The sequence below is a fragment of the Podarcis muralis genome, chromosome 1, assembly GCF_964188315.1.
Source record: "Podarcis muralis chromosome 1, rPodMur119.hap1.1, whole genome shotgun sequence".
Lineage (NCBI taxonomy): Eukaryota > Metazoa > Chordata > Lepidosauria > Squamata > Lacertidae > Podarcis > Podarcis muralis.
In genome coordinates, this window is record NC_135655.1 from 131,746,926 (window position 1) to 131,771,600 (window position 24,675).

The 24,675-nt window shown below is 45.3% G+C and overlaps 1 protein-coding gene across 16 annotated transcripts in view; it reads right to left on the minus strand.

Annotated features, from left to right (window-relative positions):
- COL6A3 (collagen type VI alpha 3 chain) overlaps positions 1-24,675 on the minus strand; it is a 111,590-nt gene that overhangs the window by 50,231 nt on the left and 36,684 nt on the right. For 14 of the 16 annotated variants that reach the window (XM_077918652.1, XM_077918682.1, XM_077918690.1 and 11 more), the window contains 8 exons: positions 18,033-18,635; positions 15,503-16,081; positions 12,797-13,369; positions 10,780-11,385; positions 8,344-8,946; positions 5,904-6,503; positions 3,473-4,075; positions 1,414-1,760 (listed from right to left, as the gene is read on the minus strand). In XM_077918652.1, coding sequence (XP_077774778.1) covers positions 1,414-1,760; positions 3,473-4,075; positions 5,904-6,503; positions 8,344-8,946; positions 10,780-11,385; positions 12,797-13,369; positions 15,503-16,081; positions 18,033-18,635 — 4,514 coding nt within the window. The remainder of the gene's footprint in view (positions 1-1,413; positions 1,761-3,472; positions 4,076-5,903; positions 6,504-8,343; positions 8,947-10,779; positions 11,386-12,796; positions 13,370-15,502; positions 16,082-18,032; positions 18,636-24,675) is intronic. The other 2 variants (XM_077918701.1, XM_077918697.1) reach the window with 2 other exon arrangements.

Below are 24,675 nucleotides of genomic sequence, written 5' to 3' on the forward strand. Positions count from 1 at the left end.
GCTAAAATGGAACCCGTTCTCGGGGAAGCGAGGCACCTCTGTGCACATCCCTCTGCCATGGGCAACCTTGGGCCATGTAGTTCTCCCAAGGTGCCCTGGTCAGTTTTCAGAATGACATTCAGGAAATGGCCTGTGGTTCATGAGCTGTCCAAGGATTTCTTCTGGATATGCCCTGTGGCACAAGGGTATCCGAGGCCAACTGTCCTCCACACTCTTTGCCTTGGATGAAAGAAGGATGATGTAGAAGTCGGGAGCAGCAAGGAAACTGATAGCTCCTCTAGTCATGGCAGAGGGACACGGGTGGCGATGTGGTCTAAACCACTGAGCCTCTTGGGCTTGCAATGGTTCGAATCTGCACAATGGAATGAGCTCCCATTCCTCTGTCCCAGTTTCTGCCAACCTAGCAGTTCAAAAGCACACCAGTGCAAGTAGATAAATAGGTACCACTGTGGCAGGAAATTAAATGGCATTTCCATGCGCTCTGGTTTCCGTCACGGTGTCGCATTGCGCTAGAAGCAGTTTAGTCATGCTGGCCACATGACCCAAAAAGCTGAATGCGGACAAACACCAGCTCCCTCGGCCTGAAGCAAGGTGAGCACCGCACCCCATAGCCGCCTTGGACTGGACTTAAACTTCCAGGGGTCTTTACCTTTTACCAGTCATGGCATATGTACTGTGACTGTCTCCAGAGGTTTGGGCAAGATAGGGCAAGGTTTGAAACGAACAAGGCTGCTTAGGGCAGAAGAGCGGCTTACAGGGCAACGCAAGTTGGCTATCTCCACCAAAATTACATCTATAACTCCATACAGGCAAACAAAACTTACGAAGTGCTAGCTCAAGACATTTTGCAGCCTGAACTGAAGCCCTAACCCTACCATTCTTCCCAACACACTTTAAATTCAGACACCAATTCATAGATCATACCTAATTCATATAAATCAGTCAAGATCAATGCTATAAAGGAACACATTTGGGGTTTTTAAAACTTCTCATTTAAGCATTTATTTGGCAAATCAGATTTTATCTAAATTTCCCAGCTAGTAGTGGATAGTGCTGTGGTAATAAAGCAAATAAGATTTTACAAATGCGTTCAAAGAGCAACTTGTTGCTTTGTGCCTGTAAAACAATATTTGGCTGCAGCAAGAGATTAGGATCATAATCCACTACTCTGGATTTAAAATAATGGCGGGGGGGGGCTTAATTTGCTTGCAACTATTAAATAATATTTTTGCATTTTTGCAAGAGTTTAATGAAACAGTTGGGAGAATTTTTTGCCAGAGCATGTCAAGCAGTTCCAGTATTATGGCTACTCAGCCTTCCAGGCTATGTGCTGGCTGTAAAACTGAAAAGCAGCACAGATCCAGAGCCCATCCCCTCCCCTCCAAAAAGAGGGAGAATGAAGTCCAAACTTACCTTCACGGTTCCAGCAGGAGATGCTCTGAATTTATTCTGGTAAGATTTGAGTGTCTCTGCAGTTAGGACATATGGGCCACCGTTGTGCAAAGCTTGGAACTTTTCAAACAACTCCGGCTGGTACTCAGAAAAGTCAAATGCTTCCACAACTCCAGAGCGAGTCTGCGCCAGGAGAGCCACCCGAACCCGAGGTGCCTGGCTGGCAGTGCAGCTAATTTTCTGCATCTGAGTAATCGTGTTCAGAATGTGATTGACCTTTGACTCCAGCACCTTCTGCGAAGCAAATATGCTTTGCCCTGGTCCAACATCTGATACATCAAATCCGAGTATAACATCCAGATCGCAATCTTGAGTAGACAAAAGCACAATGGCATGTTACACCGCGTAGGGGAACATACATCCTACACAAATGTGCATAGGATTCTTCCATACAGAAAAAGGGATTTATGTAGCAAGTACTCACAACCCATTGTCCTACACATGGTGCTTTCTTTCTGTTATTCACGGGTAAATTGATGACAACAGTATCTATCATTATTAAACTACAATGCAGATAAGCTTTCAGTAAAGATGTCCCTTACTAAAGCTTTTGACTCTGCTTCTCCCTTTTCCCCAAACTTGCACCACGACTAAACTTCCACCCCTAACATATTGGATACCCCCTGGGACAGGTGGCACACTTGGTGTTGCTTAGCTTACTTTTTAAATTTCTGCCCCACAATGCTCCAGTAATGCACTTCCAGTACTTACAGAGGAAAAGAGGGTCATAAACCCTGATAGCCAAAGGGGCCTCCATGTTGAAGGAGGAGGAGGAAGAGGAGGGGGTGGCTTCCAGCACAATATACAAAAACACAACAGAGCATCACACATTAAAAGCTTCCTGATACAGGGCTGCCTTCAGATGTCTTCTAAAAGTCAGAGAGTTGTTTATCTCCTTGACATCTGACGGGAGGGCATTCCACAGGGTGGGCGCCACTACCAAGAAGGCCCTCTGCCTGGTTCCCTGTAACTTGGCTTCTCACAGCGAGGGAACCATCGTGGCTGTGAGAGCTGTAAGCAGAACTTCATCTGCTCATCTTAATGCAGCTGAGGGAGCATTTCAAATCTTAGCTTTGCCCCATGCATGGTTTGAATTTTATCTCTGCCATTAACTCACTGGGTAGCTTTAGGCAACCTTCTCCCTGTCTCTCTCTTTCAGTACCCCACCCTGCCTTTGGGGTTGTAATAATCAAGGTTGCAACAGGGCGGTAAGGCATAAGGAGCACTATACAAAATCCAAGCTTTACTATTTTCATTCAGGACCAGCCAGATCCCCAACTCTCCTCAGGCTTCAAGGTCTTTCAAGAAACTGGAGTTTGGGGCCTTGAGCCATTCACCGGCCTGACTCAGACTATATCCCACCTAAGAGACCACTAGTGGTGCATTCCCACATGCCTTCAGGAGCGACATGCTTTTTAAATTGGTAAGTGTTGAAAATAAAGTGGGTTCTATCGTAAATAAAGTAGGTTCTAGCGGGTGGCGCTGTGGGTTAAACCACTGACCTAGGACTTGCCAATCAGAAGGTTGGCAGTTCGAATCCCCGCGACAGGGTGAGCTCCCGTTGCTCGGTCCCTGCTCCTGTCAACCTAGCAGTTCGAAAGCACGTCAAAGTACAAGTAGATAAATAGGTACTGCTCTGGCGGGAAGATAAACGGTGTTTCCGTGCACTGCTCTGGTTCGCCAGAAGCGGCTTAGTCATTTTGGCCACATGACCCGGAAGCTGTACGCCGGCTCCCTCGGCCAATAAAGCGAGATGAGCGCCGCAACCCCAGAGTCGGCCACGACTGGACCTAATGGTCAGGGGTCTCTTTACCTTTACCTTTTATCGTAGAGTGTAAGGAAGTCAACCATTCTATGGAAGAAGCTACTGTACTTTTAAAAAATGCAGTATCAAAGGAGAGAAATAAGCAAAAGCACAATTGTATACAATAATTACACCAATGCAGAGCGTCAAGATGGAAAGTGGACAAGAAAAAATCAATGGAAACAACCCAAGTGTATTTAAAATGGCAGCCATTACCTTTTGAGACTTCCCCCACTGGTCTGCACAGCTGCTCTTTCATGGTATCACTCAAGGTAACCAGCACAGCCTCATTCAACTCCGAGAGTTCCTGGGCCGTTGCTGCCCGGAAAGCTGTGGTGCCGTCACTGGAGAGTTTGGTAACTTCACCAAGGTCAATGTTTTTCACTCCAACTGCAAACACCTTGACACCTGACCGTGCCAGTGCTAAAGAAGCTGCCTGCGCATCGTCTTCCGCCTTGCCTCCTGTTATAATAAATGCAATCTGAGGGACCTTCTGATCTGCCCTGCTGCCAGCCTCCTTCACAAAGTGTTTTGCTTGGACATGCTTGATGGCTGCTCCAGTATCAGCAACTCTGCCTCCTTTGTATGTTACTTTCTCAACAGCAGTTAAGATATCGTCTTTTTTGGAGAAATCCTTCAGGAAGAATTCATCACTCACATCTGAGTTGTACTGCACCAAGGCAACATTAATGGAATCGCCGTCTTCATAAATAGCGTCAATGATGCCATATATAAAGTTAATCACTTCTTGGAAATTGTCTTTCCCAAAGTTGATGGAGCCATCCAGCAAAAAGACAACGTCTGCTTGTTTTTTGCCATCTGAAAGATGTAAATGGGTGGGGGGAAGTGTGAAACAGGCTGAAGACCCCCAATCAGCAAGGCTAGAGAGTTGCGTCATCTGCATAAGGGTCACCAGCAGAATCCATAAAATATAGATAAATGCTTTATGGATACCTCTCCACATTTACTTTGTAAAGAACAGAAAGTGTCTAGAATTGATGGTTTGTGAAGACAAACTTGAAAATAAGCAGGTGCTTAAATCTTACTTAAAATTTTAGAGGGATTGAATTGAACAATAACAATTGAAGACACATTCTTTCCTCTCACTAGACTACTATTGTTGCCCAAAGTTCCATGAATGGCAACTCATCCTTTGCCAGTGCTTATGGGAGGAAGAAATGAAGTTGGGTAGCAAGTACCCATGTGGGATAAGCTAAAACCAAATCCAGTATATATACTGATCATAGCTGTCAACGTTTCCCCTTTTTTCAGGGAAATTCCCTTATTCCGAATAGGATTCCTCGCAAGAAAAGGGAAAAGTTGACAGCTATGATACATTTAACAACCGTAACATCCCACCCCTACACCCCATTTTCAATGTTGGGGTTTTTAAGGTAGGCTCCTGTGCCCCCGGGACACGCTGTGGGTTAAACCACAGAGCCTAGGGCTTGCCGATCAGGTCGGCGGTTCAAATCCCCGCAACAGGGTGAGCTCCCATTGCTCGGTCCTTGCTCCTGCCAACCTAGCAGTTCGAAAGCACGTCAAAGTGCAAGTAGATAAATAGGTACTGCTCTGGCGGGAAGATAAATGGCGTTTCTGTGCGCTCTTCTGGTTCGCCAGAAGCGGCTTAGTCATACTGGCCACATGACCCGGAAGTTGTACGCCGGCTCCCTCGGCCAATAAAGCGAGATGAGTGTCGCAACCCCAGAGTCGGTCACGACTGGACCTAATGGTCAGGGGTCCCTTTACCTTTACCTGTGCCCCCATGTGATAATTTTGTAGATGATTTTATTTTGTATCCTATTATTAAAATGTGATGCCAAGATAATGAAGAATATGTTTTTTAAAGTTTTTTAGATTCTAAAAGAATAAAATTATCACACGGAGAGCAAAAAAGAAAGAAAGAGCTGATTCAGATGATTACCTTCTGCTTGAAGGATGAAAGTTTGGTATCTCTATCAAGCAAAATGGGCTTTGTGGTGTGAACATTTGCTCTCACCCCCATTAGTAGTATCACGAAGTATCAAAAGGGTGGTGAAGGATTATTGGTATTATGAGCAAAGACTGAAACACTGGAATGGCCTTTAGCTTGTATACCTCATTTAACATATGAATCAATACATTATCATTACACTTTGAAAGGTTCCTCTTCTGGAAACTATCAAATTTATTCTTATGGCCTATACCAAAGTAGCAGTGCTCCCCTCATCACACAGTGCGTGGATTTCTGCCAATCACGTTCAAATTTATATGGGGTCAGTCCAAGGCCAGGCCAGCTTTTAAATCATGGGAGTGGACCTGAGTGAAGGCTCCCAGGGGTCAGTCTCAGGCCCCACCCCCTTAGTGGCCCCGCCCCCATGCCAGCCCACGACTGAATCAAACAGGAAAACAAATTCCAGTGAGCGGTGAGAGAGGTGAATACATCCCCCTTCAGTCGCTGGAGTCAAGACATGCTGTGGAGACTCCGAGCCACAAACACCACACCACCACAGAAGGCGTGAGGGGACATTTCCTCTGCTAAAGAGCAGGCCCACTTGGTCTCTTTTGTGTGTGTGAAATGAGAGCGCAAAGGTCTCATTTCCTCTAAAATTGCAGTATTTCCCCATTACTACATTCAAAAATATTTGTTTTGAAATGAAAGACTAACCAGGGAAAACGTCAGGCGGCGAGAGTGTCGGTTCTTGAGGTGCCTCAAATGATGCATAAAACCTTTTCCCTATTGATGGGAGCTCAGTAAACTCTCTCACGAAAAATACAGTTCGGGGATCATTGGTAATTATTCGCAGTTCTTCATTGTCTGCATTCCCTGATCCTACACCCAGGCTTTTAATCCCAGATGTCTGCATCTTGGCAGCAGGTCTGCTGACATCATCCTCCGATCTCCCCCCAAGCAAAAGAACTAAATGCTGTGGGACTCCATCTTCTCTTCTACTGCCTGCAGATTTAACAAAGTAGTTCTTCATAACAAACTCCAAGGCTTTCCCAACATTCAGGGGAGCACCTCCTCTGTACCGCAAGCGCCGAAGGTTGTCTATGACGGCACCTCTTGTTTTGTGCTCTCTTAAGGAGAACTCAGGGAATACATCATTGCTGAATTGGACAACACCAACTCTTGTTTTGCTTGGTGCAATTTCCAACATCTGGACAATCTGGATAATGAAATCTCGAATGTGAGCAGCGTCGTCCCGCTTGACATTGTCAGAGGTGTCGATGAGAAAGACAATGTCCTTTGCTTCACTGTCAATATCTGCAGGAAGGGAAAATGCAGCAAAGAGGAGTGTCACTGGCTTTCTTCTGACACTAATGCCAGGCTCAATTCCTGGCATTTCCAGTTAAAAGCAGCTTGGGGAGAAGTGGCTGAGAACATAGATAGCCACTGCAGTGGCGTAGCGTGGGTTGTCAGCACCCGGGGCAAGGCAAGTAATTTGCGCCCCCTAACCTGTGGATTTGCGCCCCCTAACCCATGGATTTGCGCCCCCTAACCTGTGGATTTGCCCTAACCCCAGATGTTGCGGCCGGTGCGGCCGGTCCCCCCTGCACCCCCCACGCTATGCCACTGAGCCACTGCCAGTCAGAACAGACAATATTGGGGAAGTTGGACCAACGATGGAACTCTGTAAAAGGCTGTGTTGCAAACACCGGGTAAACCACTTTAGCTTTTTCTAAGCTGCAGGTGCTTTTTTCTATGTGCAGCGTTTTCAAAAATGTGTTTGTGCAAATCTGTACAAAATAGGCTTCTGAAGCTTGACTCCAGTTTTCAAACACATTTCTAATGTCAGTATCCTAACACCTAGTCTTAACCACAACTACTTGCAGGCAACATTAATGTCAGTAGATTTCATTTCCAAGAAAGCTAGCAGCAGGATTCCATTTCTGCTACTGCAATACTGCAAATTATTTCACATTCCTCTTGGAGTTTAGAAACATTAAGCTAGCATTGTATGCTGACATAGTTGTGTGCAAGCATTAAGGGGTGAGACAACAGTAACCTCTCCTGTTGGGTATTAATATTCATTCTATACCAAAAGAATATCTTGATCATTACATTTGTTTAGCTAACCATTTTCCTTATTGAAGTATGTATATCCAAAAGCAGAAATTTATCTCTGAACCCATACAGAGGCACCATTTTAAGAGGTTTATGTCCTCCTTCAGGTCTTTCCAAAGGGATTTGGTTGGCCACTGTGAGAACAGAATGCTAAGACTAGATATGCCTTTGGCTTGATCCAGCAAGGCTCTTCGTATACCCTTATATCCACCAAATGACATTTGAATATTGTGTTCTAGAACAAGATCACTTGTTGGAGCTGGCTCAAGTCATTTTGCCATGTGAAGTGGAACAGCAAATCCCTCCCTCAACAAGTGAAACTGCATAGTACCCAAGTTATGTTGGCATCTGAGATAGAACATCAGAACATATGAACAGCCTGCTGGATCAAGCCAATGGCCAGGCCTGACTTGGGGGGTGGAAGCGGCGGGCTCCGGTGCACAAATGCACAGCCTGGCAGCAGCACACACACACACCCTGCCCCCCCAGCATTTGACAGAAGATGCTACGGCCCTGATTCAGCTTATGCTTTTGTGAGCTAACATTCAATGGGCACCATCAGGCACCACCATACATATAAACCAATTCTCTTAGGCAAGAGAATTACAGATGCTTTAACTGATCATAAGGAGATTGTTTATTCTCCTTTAAAAAAAAACGCTACCTGAAAATGCGGCAGATTTGGCTAGCAAAGAAAGCTAGCTATTGCCCTCACCCACCCAAATACAGATTAAGAACCTTACATAGTGATGTCAGGAATGAGGGGAAGCAAAGGATCTTCTATCCTACTTTTAGCATCGTTCTGTGAACTCCTTAGAGGAACAGAAGCTAATGTGACCCCGTGCTAGTTATCATAACAAGAGCCCCAGAACATTCTGCATACTCTTCAAACTCCTAAGCCTTCAGACTGGTGCAATTCTGAAGCAGTTGTTGTGACATGTAGCCAGGTAAGAAGTTTCCCTATAAGATGGAAGAGGTGGGTTATCTAATGGGAGATGAGAAAATGATTTAAACAAACAAAAACAGACAGCAATCTTACCTATAGGGGGATAACTTGTGTCACCAATAAGGCTTTGTATCTGCTGTGAAGTTAGTGTTGTAACAGGGGCCAGCAATTTCTGTTCCAGACTTGGAAGATCCTGATAGGTTGATATCTGGAACACATACTGAGGGCTAAGAGCTATTTTGACCAATTCCTCATAATCCATGTTCACTCCAATAGGAAATGGTGCCACACCAACACTCTTGACTTGGACTACAGGATCCTCTAAATCATCATCAGGTGGGCGGGAAAAGAGAATTATTAAAAACTGAGGTGCGCCCTCTTCTATGCGACTTCCTGAGGGCTTCGTAAATATGTTCTTTGACACATATTCTAGAGCCGATCCAAGGTTCACTTGCCTCCCTCCTTTGGGTCTGAGTCTTCTCACTGCAGCTTGGACCTCATCCTTGGTGGAATGTGCATTCAGCAGAAACTCAACCCTGGGGTCATTGCTGAACTGAATCACAGAGACCCGAGTAGTAGCAGAGCCCACGTTCATATTGTTTACAAGTCTCTCAATAAACTCAACAACTGAAGGAAATTCAGCAGCTGCAAACTGGGAGCCGTCAATAAGGAACACAACATCTCTCCTCTCATCCACTATAGAAAAAAGGAAGACTTTAGAAGACACTAGTACAAATAAATTATGCAAGCAACACATTTGAAAGGCACAAATAGTAGTAATTTTAGATTGCAGTCGACTTCCCAAGCGTGGCTTCTGATTGGCTGCAGGAAGCTCCTGCAGCCAATCGGAAGCCCCGTCGGACATTTGGCTTCCAAAAGAACGTTCAAAAACCGGTTTTCAACGTTCTGGTTTTCAGTCATTCGGGAGCTGGAACGTTTGACTCCCAAGGCATTCAGGAGCTGAGGTACAACTTTATCAGCAATATGGCACTGAAACTAAATGTACACTCAGTAAAAGCTACACAAAGTGAGCTTGGCAAAGTTGATCAGTGTTTCTCCTGACAATTTTAGCTCACAATCTTAGTGATGGAAAACTATTGTTCTCTTATAATGGCAATGGCGCCTACCTGAGAGAGGCTGGAACTAAGTTCCAGTGAGTTCTGGATGAAGAAAAGCCCTGGGTATGCTAGTGGGAGACAGGACAAAAAGTCCTACTTGCACCATGGGATTTCCCTCTTCATGTCCTCCCCCCATGCCCTCCCCCCAATTGGCCTGGGGAAGGAGAGCAGAGAACTTTTTGGCTGACAAGTAGAAATGCCAATGCTGACACAACAATCAAATTAGTGTGACACTGAATTCCTCTGTCAGAAACTACAGTGGTGCCCCGCAAGACGAATGCCTCGCAAGACGAAAAACCCGCTAGACGAAAGGGTTTTCCGTTTTTCGATGCGCTCTTTCAAGACGAGTTTCCCTATGGGCTTGCTTCGCAAGACGGAAACGTCTTGCGAGTCTTGCGATTTTTTCCGCTTCCCCCCCTTTTTCTAAGCTGCTAAGGCGCCAATAGCCTTTTAGCCGCTAAGCCGCTAATAGTCTTTTAGCCGCTAAGCCTTTAATAGCCTCTAAGCCGCTAATAGCGCTAATCCGCTAAGCCGCTAATAGGGTTGCTTCGCAAGATGAAAAAACCACTAGACGAAGAGACTCGCGGAACGGATTATTTTCGTCTTGCGAGGCAAGTTTGCAAATCATGGCTTATGTTAATTATAGCCTGGCATGATGTCTAAATAGGCAATCCATAGGATGGTCATCGCTACTCTGAAACTGAGAAGCAGGAAGGCTGAGCTAATGTGAAATGAAAACAGAAAAAGCAGCATTAAACCCTAGCTTGTCTGTTGCTCATCTGGAAGCATTTGGGGTTATGGCTAGTGCAAACCATAGTTTACCATGGTGTGAAGTGGGCACAACATGCAGTAGGATGGCCATTTTGCTTCTCTCCTACTGCACAAACCTTCATGGAGCCCACCAGCCCTGCTGCTTTAATCTGCATCAGCCCGAGGCTGCAGCACAGTAAATCTGGGTCACAGAAGATAATGTAGCCAGCAACACAATCAGAAAGCATAACCCAAGAGTAACCCCTGGAACCTTATAAATGCACACAGCATACACACAGGAAGTTCCCTGCCTTCTGCAGGTGAGACATTATCCATTGGTAGTGTAACCATCCATTCTGGGTGCAGATAGCAGTACCCAGACTTATGGCTGCCATTTGTGTGCAGTAATTCTGGTATCTCCCCCACCAGAATGTTTTTGTGAGATTTTGTGCTCTTTAAGCAGCCACCGGAGAAGCCAAAACAAGCCCTGGCAAATGTGATCAGTGCTGCTGCAATAGCCCTATGCCCATTTTGAACCAGATGCTGAAGAACACGCCCCGCTGCCTCCACCAACTTGGGCTGCTTCATGACCTCAATGTGTTTGTGTGTAGTAGGAGCATAATTATAACACAGGTTCAATAGTTAAGAAGTTTCTTTTCACCTGGGCTAGGAAGCTCTGTGGCCAAAGAGGTTATTTTTGACCCGGTCAACTCAGCCACCGTTTGTGAAAGCGTTGATTTTAAGGAGCCCAGCTGAGCGGCACCTGGGACAAGGTACACAAACTGAGGAACGAAAGAAATTGTCCGCATCTCAGTGGCATCTGCATTTCCAATCCCAATGCCAAACGGCACCGCACCCCTCGTCTTGAGATCCAAGGCAGGCCTTGTGACATCATCGCTTGACTTTTCCGCAGTCAGCAGGAACAATATCTGTGGGACCCCTTCAGACAACCTGCTTCCAGCCTGGCTGGTGAATACATTGCTCCTCAGGTAGTTAAGGGCAGCCCCTGTATAAGGGGCAGGGCCTCGCATGGCAGACAATCTCTGGATGGCCCTGATCACTTCGGCCTTGTCTTGGTAGCGATTCAGAAGAAACTCCGGCTGCACACGACTGCTGTACTGGGCCACGGCCACCTGAACTTTGTCGGGACCAATGTCCAAATTGTCGACCAAACCTTGCACAAAGGACTTCACCTCTGGGAAAATGCTTCGCATGCCATCCGAACCGTCTATCAGAAACACAACATCTTTCTTCGGAGATTCCTCAGCTGTTGAAGAAATGTGGGGGTTATGAGAGAAAAAAAAGGGAATACAATCAAGTGTCACATAAAGAAAAGGGTAAGCTCTCATTTGCCTATTAAATTTTGCATGCTTTTGCTCCCAGGGTGAAAAGGAAACTGAGGGGGAGAAATGAGGGAAGGCACCAGCACAGGGAATGAAGAGAAGTAAAACCTCAAATAGGTACAGGAATTGGTTAAAAAGATTACCAGCTTAAGTAGATTTACTGGTGAGAGCCAGTGAAAGTCAAAGTGACTGTTTAAGCAGTTTTCCTGAAGAAGCAGGTGGTGTGATTGAGCCCAAAGAAGAGAGTCTTGATTTGAAATGCTTCAGAAACCAAGAGATTCCTGTGCACTCTGAAGTTTCATTTTCTCTCTCTTTCCTGCTCCCATCGTCATCTCAGTAGCAAATACTTGAAAGTTCTCTCTTCCACACTCAGGGTCACTTCAAGGGCTCATCTACACATACCTTTGCTACAGGCTTTCGAGACACAGCTCTGGGCTTTCCAGGTCTGTGTCCAAATGGGGCTTTTGTTTTTGTTTTGTCCTGGCACTTTCCATAAGAAAACCCATCTTTTAACCACTGACTCAGAATGAATGACCATCTGTGGAAAACCCAGTTGCTGTTTGCTACGTTTCAGCTGTAAAATGCAGGTTTCCCAGATAAAAGTGCAAGAAAAGAAAAGAAAAAACAATGCTCATGGACCTGGAGAGCCCAGACCTATCCCTAGATATACAGCACAAAAGGACGTGTGGATGGGCCCCTACTTAAATTACCCCTCGTTTACACTGGCTTTACCTTCCCACACATCAGGCTGAAAATGGCCATGCTATACGGTACTGCAAGCAAATAAGCAGCTATAGGATGGAGAAGCAGCATTTAATAATGAGAGAAAAGAGCTTTTTCCAGAGCAAGTGCTTTACCTATAGCAAGCAGTCATGAAAAAGCAAGAGACTACTATGCTGACAGGTAAAATATAACAGTTGCCTTGTGTTCTTTCTGATATAATCTATCATACAGATTGGAGCTTGGCTCATGACAGAGCTTGGATTTCCAAACTGGGGAGTCTGTTTTCAAACTTCCCCCAACTCAAAGCCTGTTAGTATCACTACTGCACTTCATTATATATGGGAAGCACCTTATAGCTGCACACTCAATGACGTTTGTATCTGGGGAAAGACGTGAATGAGGTCTCCCTCATGCGAAGAGGAAGCACAACACTCCCTGCACTTTACATGCATCAAGAATTATCTATTTGAGACTTTTTCAAAGTAAACAGACTCTCCTAAATGCTTTGAGCAAATTGCAGGTAGCCAGCATTTTCTTATTTACAGCTTCTTGTGTAACCCGTCGGACTGTGCATGCTTCAAAGAAAAAGACGAAAACTGCAGAAATGAATACCTGGTGGCTGAGACGGAATGGCTTTCAGCAGACTGCCTATTTGAAATTGTAGGTCTCCAATTCTGGAAAGGGAGTCAGCAACTAGCACAAATTGAGGGTCAAAAGCTATCTTTTCTAATTCGGTAAGATCTGCAGTCCTGGATTTGATAGCAAAGGGAATAATTCCACTTTGTTTCAGAGCATCAGCAGGGACATCCACACTATCGCTTGATCTCCCAGCAGCAAGGAGCATAAGTAGTTGTGGCACTTTTTCCTCAATCCTGCTTCCAGCACTCTTCACAAATACTTCCCTCATGGCGTAATCTAACGCAGCACCAATGTTGAGCAACCTCCCTGTTTTTATCTTCATTCTTTTCACTTTCTGAAGGATGTCTTGCTTGTTTGGGATGTCTTCAAAGTTGAACTCAAGTTGCACATTATCACTAAACTGGGCCACAGCTACACGTATGGCATCGGGACCCACATCCAGGTCAGAAATAATCCGGTGCAAAAAGTCCCGAACAGCAACAAACTGACCCATAAGGTTGGCTGAGCCATCAATCAAGAACAAGATATCAAACTTGTTTTCTGGAACTAAGAGAAATGAAAATGTTTAATACACAAAAAGATATTGCAGATTTATTTTGCAAACTAGGAGATAAGAAATCAGAGTGATCTTGATTATGTAAGAGGAAGAATTCAGGCTTTGGGTCTTTCTATAGCACCTTTCCTTAAAAACCCCAAATTGTGGAATCACTGGAAATCATTCTAGAACTTCCAGGAGAGTGTTATTGGTACTTTTAATGTATTATGCATCCTGAGAACTATATCATTGAGATGTGCAATCAGTGAACCTAAAAATGAGGAAGTGGAAGTGGAAATGATTCCAGCTTCTTCGAAACGCCTAAAGCAGACCTTAGTACTTGCAGCTTTCTGTCATCAACACAGAATCACATCGTAGAGACATGAGGCTTCTGTCTTTAAGGCTCTGAAGAGGAGGGATGGTACAGAAGTGTGCCTTCTCCTATCATAGCCAGTGCTTTTTTCTGGCAAGGAGTTCTTCAACCAAGTACTGTTGCCTAGGCTGCCACTGCTGCCTGCTAGCCAGAGTGCTTCCTTTGCCCCATGCTGGGGCTTACTTCTTACAAAGTTGGGGAGGGAAGGAAGGAGCATGTTCAGGTAGCTGCCTACTTTGTCCTATTGTAGCTGGAGGGCACATGGGGAGGATATCCCCACAGGCTCAGGCGGCCACAGCCCACCATGCAGTGGCAGGCACCTCCTACATCTCATACAGTGTCTTGCTTTTCTTAAGGGGCTGGATAAAAGGTAGAAGGAGCAGCAGGAAGGGTATCGGCACAGGCTCAGGCAGTGGCTGCCGGCCTGCTAACCAGCGAAGTGAAGATTGTGGCACTTTCTGATGGTACGAGCTGCTTGAAATGAAATGGACTGCCCTGGAAGGTGGTAGTCTCCCCTTTGCAAGGCATTTTTGAAACAGAGGGCAGGAGGGACACCCAGCAGTGGATCTCCTACATCGGCAGCGCATAGGACTAAAGGCCTCTGGAGAGCTTTACTACAGCAAGTCACTTTCTGTGTGTTTATCGGGCTTCTATTTTATTGTGTGCACAGACAGTTACTGTATTTTTCACCCCATAGGACACACCGGCCCATAGGATGCATCAAGTTTTTTGGGGGGGAAATAAAGGGGGGGAAATTATTTCTCCCCCCAGGCACTTGTGGGGCCGGCAGCGGGGAGAAGCGCTCTTCTCCCCACCGCCCGCCTTCAGACCAGGTCCGGGGACAGCGGGAAGACGCGCTGCGCCTCCCAGCTGTCCCCGGAGCTTGCGGGGCTGGCGGCGGGAAGAAGCACGCGTCTCCCCACCGTCAGCCTCCAAACCACATCGGGAGACAGTGGGATGGTGGCGTTCTGCCTCCCCGCTGTCCCCCGACCTTGTGGGGCTGGCGCTGCGGCTCTCCTGAAGCCTGGAGAGTGAGAGGGGTCGGTGCGCACCGACCCCTCTCACTCTCCAGGCTTCAGCGAAAGCCTGCATTCGCCCCATAGGACGCACACACATTTCCCCTTCATTTTTGGAGGGGGAAAAGTGCGTCCTATAGGGCGAAAAATACGGTAATCTTCCCCACCCCTTTGGAACAAAGAAAGTGGGGGGAATGAGGGCGGAGAGCACAGAAGCTGTACCCTCAGACACTGTTATAAATGTTATGCACTTCTTTTCACATGTATCATAGAACGAGGAGGAGCGAGATAGTTTGTTTTAAAAAATAAAAGTAAAGTAAAGCTATAGAAAGAAAAAAAATGAGCACTCCTCGTGTATCTATTTTGTCAACTGTAGCTTCTCGAGATATGTCCAAATGGTAAAATAAATGCACGTGCAATCATTATGCAAAACACTGCACTTGGGTTCGCACCAGCCAACCGCATTTCTATTTATACCCTGTGCATAGAATGTGTGAAACAGCCCTAAGGGCTTCTTCAGAAAATTCAAACATGGAAGGAACATGTTAGGGATGCTGCGGCAGTCACACGTGGCAGCCTTCATCCGTGATGCTCGTTATGTGTATGGAAACAGGTTCCCTACATGAATTTCACAATGTGTGCAATGCCTCTAAGACACAGCTGTGGCAAAATGTTTCATGCCATTTGAAACATACCTGCAAGATAAAACAAAATCATTCTTAAATCCATTTTGAATGAAGAAAGGAACAAATTACCTGCTGATTCTTCAACATAATATGTTGTTATTTGACCAATCATCTCCTGTGGCACGTTTGCCAGAGAACTGAATTCATCCTTAAGAAATACCATTTGTGGATTGTATGCAATCCGCTGAAGTTCTGTCAAATCAGCATCTTTAACACCAACGCAGAAGGTCAGCACTCCTGCACGAGCTAAAGAATGGGCAGCCTGTTCGAATGAATCGACAGATCGCCCTGCCGCAAGGTAGACTAGAACCTGAGGAACGCTTTCATCTATCCTGCTCCCACCGGCTTCGGTGAAATGATTTTCACGGACAAAGTCTAGTGCAGCACCAGTATTCAGTATTGATCCCCCAAGGAGTCTCAATTGCCTTAGATGATCGAGGACCTCTGCCTTGGTTAGAAAAGTGTTTAAAAAGAATTCTGTTTTCGGATTCTCACTAAATTGCACTAGGCCGATTCGTATATCATCAATTCCAACATCAAGGGAGCCAACTAGGCTCACAACAAAGTCACGGACCAATGGGAAGTTGGCATTTCCAACGTTGGCTGATCCATCCAAAAGAAAGATGATATCCCTTTTATTTAACAGAACTGCAGTAGAGCACAGAAAATAATGTAAGAAATCACAGAAAAAACATACCAGAATTTGTCATGTGTGCATACAACATTTGCTGTACACACATGTTCACCTCGTGAGAGAGAAGAGAAACAGGACAGCCATGAAGAGATGGAAGGAAGAAACGAGTGAAGTGTCCTGATGCCCCCCCCCAACTACATTTTAGGTTTTCTGTCTGCAGGTGACGCAAGCAGGGACTCTTCATGTTTAAAATTGCCAGTGAACTTCAGTGTAAATGGATTTTTAAACTGGATCTGAAAGCTCAGAACAATTTTAAGTATCCAATTGATATTATCGGGCATCAAAAATGGACTGGGAAGTTCCAAAAGAGCCTGGTCCTCAGCACTCACTTGACAATGTCTTTGGACCAAGGCCAGATCCTAGAGGCTTTTATACTTGTCGTAAATGTGTCAGCACATTTGCACAGGCCCACAGATGTCTCTGCTGAAGCACCAGGGCACTTGCTGAATCCACTCCTGGGATGGATTGGGTCCTTTCTGTTCCCTCCCCAAATGAGTCTATGGAGCACCTGAAAAAGCAGGAACGGATTGACCCATATCTAGAAGGCATTCAATTCCCCCACATGACTAGAGGAGGGACACTCTCGCGAGACCCCACCCCTTGCGTCCTGTGCCCAGCCCTGCCACCTTCCATGCCTGACTGCGCTGGTCCGCTTCAGCCCTGCTTTCTGCAGCCGTGTCTTCATCTGTCTCACACCTGACATCACATACAACACCAGATGTGCCTGGTTTAGGGCAGTGGTTCCTAACTGGTGGCCCACAGACCCCAGGGGGTCCACGTAACCCACCCAGGGGATCCATGGCACCATTCACATAACAAAAACGACTGCAACTGAGAGGATGAGCATGTGACCCTCTACTTCTGCAGTTGCCTTATTGCCTATCTAGCATGTTTATTTATTAATGGAGGTGCTTTTAGCTTATGCTGGTCTATGACCGTAGTAAAGATTTGGAAAACTACCATAGAGATATCTATATTTTCCAAAGTAGTGAGTCCATGGCTTGGCTTTTGAAAAACAAGGGCTCTACAGTACTTAGCTAATTGGGAACCACTGGTTTAGGGGGAACAGCCTTGTGGGCCAATTTTGGAAGCTTAGCAGTCCAAATTTGGCCCTCAGGTCAGAGGTTCTCCACCCCACACAGCTATTAAATGTGTAAATATGGCAATAGTTTGAAAGCCTAATTGTAATTATAAGATAGAAAGGGATAATTGTAATTTATGCCCATATGCTTATACCTGCAGGGAATGAAACAGGGGGTGGGAAGGGAGAGGGAAGACAGAGGGAGGGAGGGAGAGAGAGAAATATATATATATACATACTGAAGTATAAGAACATTTAGAACATTTTTAATTTATATTTTAAAATAAAAATGCCACTGTTTATATGCATCATGCAAGACTGTATTAGTAAGAGACATACATTTTGGAAAAAGCTTGTTAAGTGACAGATATTCCCGTGATATTCATCTTAATTTAGGATAATGCTTTAAAATTTAGCAATTCTAGAATAACTGATCTCCGTATTAGGAAATAAAAGCTCCTTAGAAAACTAACACTGTTGTTCTGCATTAGTTTTGCCATCTTCATCACTGGCAAGACTGCTCAGGATTCTTAAAAGTGTTCACTCCAAAAGATTTATATCCCATAAGTGCAGTCTTTCATGTCTTGGGTGCATTTAGCAGTCTACCAGCTCCCTAGAGATGCAAGTGACAGAAGAGAAAGGCCTGTTTCAAGGCCTGCCAAGCAGACCCCTGCCCTGGAGAAATCTAAAGTGACGAATAAACCCATCGTAAATTATCATTAGCGTTGCTGAGGATGAATAACCGGGATGGGGAGGCTGTTTCTAAAACAGTATTATTTACAAAGGTCAGATGCATTTTAGAACTTAACAAGAACAGTGTTTACCTTTTCCACTTGGTGTTACTTCAATCCATCCGGACAGTGTCTTCAGGGGTGACAAAATATCATTGAGAGTATTTACCAGGATAGGTGTGCGGAACTCGGAAGGACTGAATACTAGGGATGGTTCGTAGGCAATTTGTTCTAGTTCTGCACGATCCGCTTTTCGGGCTCCAACAGCCAGGATGAATATGCGATTCCTTTTCACTTCCTGTGCTGGTTCGGCAACATCGTCTTGGGACGTTCCACCAGTAATAAGGACCAGCATTGATGGTATGCCTTCGTTGATCCTGCTTCCAGCAGCGCTGGTGAATAAGTTGTCTTTCACATACCTCAGTGCAGAGCCTGTGTTGAGTGCAGCACCACCCATTGGCCTTATTTTCCTGACACTTGCAAGGACATCTTTTCTGTTCTGGAAGGTATTGAAATAGAACTCGGGTCTTACAGTTTCTGCATATTGTGCCACTGCAACTTGAACAAGGTCCGGTCCAATTTCCAGTTTCTGGATGATTTTGGCCACAAAATCACGAATTGCATTGAAAGGGGCAGCTCCCAAGGCTGCTGTGCCATCTATCAGGAAGACTATGTCCCTCCTATTGACTTCAACAACTGCAAGCAACAATATACAAACATATAATCAGTAGTATTACTTACTTAACCCGTTCAATCAATTCCTTATCACTACATACCTCCTAGGGGCTACATCTTACAAAAGGTGTCTTTCTTTTTGTCGTCGTCGTCCCCCGCCCCCGCGTTTGTTTATGCTGAGTTATACTGAACTGTATTGCAATTCAAATGTACTAAATCCAGCTTGGCCACTTTTACACAAGGTTTTAATAGCGTTGCAGAAGAAGAAGAGTTTGGATTTGATATCCCGCTTTATCACTATCCGAAGAAGTCTCAAAGCGGCTAACATTCTCCTTTCCCTTCCTCCCCCACAACAAACACTCTGGGAGGTGAGTGGGGCTGAGAGACTTCAAAGAAGTGTGACTGGCCCAAGGTCACCCAGCAGCTGCATGTGGAGGAGTGGAGACGCGAACCCGGTTCCCCAGATTACGAGTCTACCGCTCTTAACCACTACACCACACTGGCCCTCTGCAATAGTCACACAGTCAGTTCAGGGCTCTGCACTGTGAAATTAGGATGGTAAGAAGAGCTCTGTTGTGTCAGATCAATGGGGGGGGGTCACTAGGCCTGCGCCCTGTTCCCAGCAGAGGCCAATCTGATGCCTTTAGGAAGCTTGCAGGTAAGACATGAAGCCTCTGGAACAGGTCTCCTCCCTTTCTGCTATGGAGCTGCCTTTCCTTCCCACAAACCTGTCTTCTCCCAACAATGTACCACCTGTGTTGCATTTGCCAACCATCTGAAGATATCAGACTCACTGCCCAGCCCTGCTCTTCTCAGTATGGACCACCACTTCCATTTATATACCTCCAGCCTCGACACATCGGCCCAGTAAACTGCCCCACCCCCAAGCTCCCTCCCGGGCCCTCCCCCATCTTCTTCTTTACCAGCCCTGATCCCACCCCCAGCCCCCCAGCACCAGGGAGATGAGGACATGAGCCCATTGGCACCACATTTGCTTCATAGCCAGAACTTCCATGGGCTCATCTGAACCACTTCTTCCCTCCTGGGTTTGCTAACGCGGCTCAACTGGGCAATTGGATTCTATAATAGGAAAGTGACTAGAAGGGCCAGAATCCAGTCCAGGAAACTTTTTTTTAAAAAAAGTTACGGGTATTTCTTCGATCTTTCAGTGTCCATGCTTCTTATTTTTTAAATGGAATTAATCTGTCTCCTAAAACTAATGTGGTAAAGACTTTACTACTCCTACAAAGCAAAATGAACTCAGCACTCAATAGGGAGAAAGCTAGTATAGGGGTAAACTACGGGTGGGCGTGTGTGGTTCAGTACCATACAATGTACAACAAGACATAATGAATCAAAGTCTAATTAAGTCAGTAGTAATTCTGGAGCTGTGAACAACAGGGCAGGGTTGCTTGAATTCAGCCTTGAAATTCACCATAATTCACTTTAGACCAGTTGCGGGGTCAAAATGTTTGGGGAAGAAGAAAAAGTGTACCATGTAAGACCAGAGAGTTCGGTTCCTAGACAAAGATAGGTCACAACCCCTCTTCTCTGTGACGGAGGAAGTGAAGGTTCTTCTCTTCCTTTCTCTCACTTCATTTCTCGCTATATAACTGACGAGGATGGACATGACTAAACTTGCTCCAAGTTCAGACTACGTGTTTGAAACTATATGCCGTATTTTGCACAGAAGAGTAATCTACTTGTGTTCTCCTTGCTGCTGCATGGAATAATGCATGAACTAGACCTTTGGATTTGGTAAGCAAAACATCTAAAACTTACTTAAGAGTGCATGGTCCGTTCATTGCGGGGGTGGGGGAAGAGCTTTAAAGCAGACTAAATGTCTGAGGATTACAGCTCTGATGAGGAATGGTGGGAACCTTCCCCTCTTCCAGCTCCTGACCAGGATCCTGAAGCTGCCCAGGAACAGTGGAGCAGCATAGATTTAGAGAACTGGTTTGCAGAGGGACATAGTTCGGAAAACAACAGGTGGGCAGAGCTGAGTGGGGAACTACTAGGAGAAGCAGAACAGGAAGAGAGAGAGATAACGGACTCCCCTTCACTAGAAAGTGTTCAGCCTTTATCTCCAAGGGCAAGGAGAGCTGATAAGGTTGCTATGCAGAAGGCTCAGTGGTTGTGAGATCAGGTTGCAAGAAGGAGGAAGTGATGAAGATGACTCAGGGGGAAGTCAGAGGAAAGCTTAATTGGGAGCACCTTTATTCCGAGAATGGCTGTGTTGTTCTTTCGCTCTGATCATTAAACACTCTTAAACAGGTAAGGTAAAGGTAAAGGGATCCCTGACCATTAGGTCCAGTTGTGGCCGACTCTGGGGTTGTGGCGCTCATCTCGCTTTATTGGCCGAAGGAGCCGGCGTACAGCTTCCGGGTCATGTGGCCAGCATGACTAAGCCGCCTCTGGCGAACCAGAGCAGCACACAGAAACGCCGTTTACCTTCCCGCTGGAGCGGTACCTATTTATCTACTTGCACTTTGACATGCTTTCGAACTGCTTGGTTGGCAGGAGCTGGGACCGAGCAACGGGAGCTCACCCTGTTGCAGGGATTCGAACCACCAACCTTCTGATTGGCAAGTCCTAGGCTCTGTGGTTTAACCCACAGCGCCACCTGTGTCCCCCTTAAACAGGTAAGGGACTCTAATTGCTTTGTTCTGCTGATGCACAGCCGGGAGGGGGTGTGTTTCTCCGAAGCCTGACACTAAATGGGATATGCAAAAGGGTTTAACAACCTATATTCCATGCTATACCACTGCTTTATTCCTTTTTTAATGCTGCTGGGGGCTCTCTCCCACTGGAGAGATGTAAAGCCCCATGTTTTGAATCTAAGTGCTCATCTGATTCTTTTATTAATTAACCACATATGGGTCAGCTCTATTTCCCCTCCATAGTTTTATCACAAAGGCTTTCAATCCGAATTCCTGGGAAATGACTGGTAACTAGCAGAAAACGCTCCATACTGTCCGCAAGGAGCTCAAAATACAATTTTAGCAAGTTATGTGACACTATGCCTAATGTAATATTAATTAGAGCAGGGAAGAAGTACTCACTGTGATATGATCAAGGTTGTAATATCAAGTGACAATTCAGGATTTAAAGTTTGCTCAGGGTCTTCACTAACAACCTTGTGTAAATACCATTAAAAGGTAAAGGACGCCTGACAGTTAAGCCCAGTTGTGAACGACTCTGGGGTTGCGCTTTACTGGCTGAGGGAGCCGACGTTTGACCGCAGTTTTTTCTGCATAACTAAGCCACTTCTGGTGCAACGGAACACCAAAACCAGAGCAGCACATGGAAACGCCATTTACCTTCCCGCCAGAATGGTACTTGTTAATCTACTTGCACTTTGACATGCTTTCGAACTGCTAGGTTGGCAGGAGCTGGGACCGATTAAATACCATTAAAGGTAAAGGTACCCCTGCCCGTATGGGCCAGTCTTGCCAGACTCTAGGGTTGTACGCTCATCTCACTCTATAGGCCGGGAGCCAGCGCTGTCCGCAGACACTTCCGGGTCACGTGGCCAGCGTGACAAGCTGCATCTGGCGAGCCAGCGCAGCACACGGAATGCTGTTTACCTTCCCGCTGGTAAGCGGTCCCTATTTATCTACTTGCACCCGGAGGTGCTTTCGAACTGCTAGGTTGGCAGGCGCTGGGACCGAATGACAGGAGCGCACCCCGCCGCGGGGATTTGAACCGCCGACCATGCGATCGGCAAGTCCTAGGCGCTGAGGTTTTACCCACAGCGCCACCCGCATCCCAATACCATTACAGGGCACCTAATGGCAACTTGCATTGTAAATCTACAGCAAACACATATTATACCTGTGAATTTCGGGTGATTAGTCCTATGACTAGTGTTCACTGCAGACACAGAGAAAGACTGCAATATAAGCCTATGTTCCACATAGAGCTTGTTCCACATAGAGCTTGCAGGATTATAACTAGTGTGCTTAGAGGACCAAAGTAGTGGAAAATCAGTTGTGCCTTTGCACTGATTTAGTAATACTAGTTTTCTGTGAGGTAGAAAATTCAGTTTTCAGGCATTCTTGCAAAGGAACAATTTCCTTGACACAGAAAAATAGAAAAACACATTCCTGCAAAATTTTAAGAAGTTGCCTTATACTGAGGTACAGCCAGTATCTATACAGCAATGGTTTCAAACAGGCATCCTTCCTAGGCTTACTTTGTTGTTGAATCTGGGACCTTCTGCATGGAAAGAATATGCTCTACACTGATCATGTTAGAATCCCATGTTCCATGTATATGCAGGAAAGTTCTGCCATGTGAATCCTCATCTGAAGCCTGAAGTGGGCCATCTTAAGGTTTACCATCTTTGTGAGAAAGAGACCATAATCTTTCTATCAGTTTACTTTTCAGTTTAAAAGCCTAGGAAGGATCTATGCATGTTCCCTAAATGTGTGAAAACAAACTGTGCTGTATACAAAGAAATCTGGAGTCTGAAGGTGGCTATCTCAGCTTGATGGTCTACCCAAGTTCCTCCCTGCCACTTATCCTGGAACTCTGGGCTGAAGTCCAATCAACATGTAGACAACACTGAACTCCACCTGTTGTTTCCATTGTCCAATCTCAGGCAGGCAGAGGAAGTTTAAACTTAATTCAGACAAGACAGAAGGGCTGTTGCTAGAGTACGGTACTAGCAGTCTAGATCAGGTGAGTGGTCCCATTCTAGATGGGGTTTCACTCCCCTTGTAAAATCAAGCTCACAGCTTTGGGCTGGGGGGGTGTCTCCTGGATCCATATCTTTCTCTGGATGCCCAGAGTTTGTTACTGGAGATCTTTTTCTTTCCTTTTTTAAAAATCAGCTTCAGCTCATTTAACACCTGCAGACTTTCCACACCTGATGGAACTATGCATTTTAACTTCCACTGCATATTACTAGCTTCCTCTGCTTTGTCCTAATGGTTTATATAATTTCACTAAAAGACACAATCATATTCTATACGGAAGCAGAATAGATTAATTATTCTTTGGGGGTAAATTTGCAATTCCAGGTTGTATCTGAAATCATCTCTACGTTGCAAAGGCATTGTAAATTATACTAAACTATACTTTAAAAAACTTATTCTAGAAACTTCTGATGAATTGATCCTTGAATTAGAATAATCTAGTCCATCAATATACAGTGGTACCTCGCAAGACGAATGCCTCGCAAGACAAAAAACTCGCTAGACGAAAGGGTTTTTTGTTTTTTGAGCTGCTTCGCAAGACGATTTTCCCTATGGGCTTGCTTCACATGACGGAAACGTCTTGCAAGTTTGTTTCCTTTTTCTTAACACCGTTAATACAGTTGCGACTTGACTTCGAGGAGCAACTCATAGCACGCGGTGTGGTAGCCTTTTTTGAGGTTTTTAAAGACTTTGGTGATTTTTGAAGCTTTTCCAAAACTTTCCCGACACCGTGCTTCGCAAGACGAAAAAAATCGCAAGACGACAAAACTTGGGGAACGAATTAATTTCGTCTTGCGAGGCACCACTGTACAAAACTAGCATTTTTTTCAACTGAAATCTCATCTCAAATACACTTGACCACTTTGATTTGCAGAACTGACACTTTTCTAAGTGCCACATAATGCTTGTTCCACACTTTTAATGAATCTAGAGATGGGAAGGCCTGGAAAAAAACTGGAAAAATTGGGGGGGGGGACCCAGGTTTTTTTTAAAAAAAAAATTCCAAAGCTGTTTTTTTTGGGGGGATGGGCAAGGAAGTGTGTGGAATATTCAAACTATATCAAATTGGGTTTTGATTTTTTTTACAATTTTTCTGGGGGGAAACGGCTTTGGAAAACCCCCAGAAAAAAACCTGGTTTTTTTTTCCAATTTTCCCAGTTTTTTTTCCAGACCTTCCCATCTCCAGAATTAACAGACTAAAAATACACATTGCAAACAAAAACCACAGATTAAAATATATGTACACCTTATATAAATTCAATAAATAAAAATAAATAAAATATGTCTGCATCGTGGAGTTGGAAGGGACCCTGAGGACCATGCAGTCTAAGCCCCAGCAGTGCAGGAATTATCAGCACCAG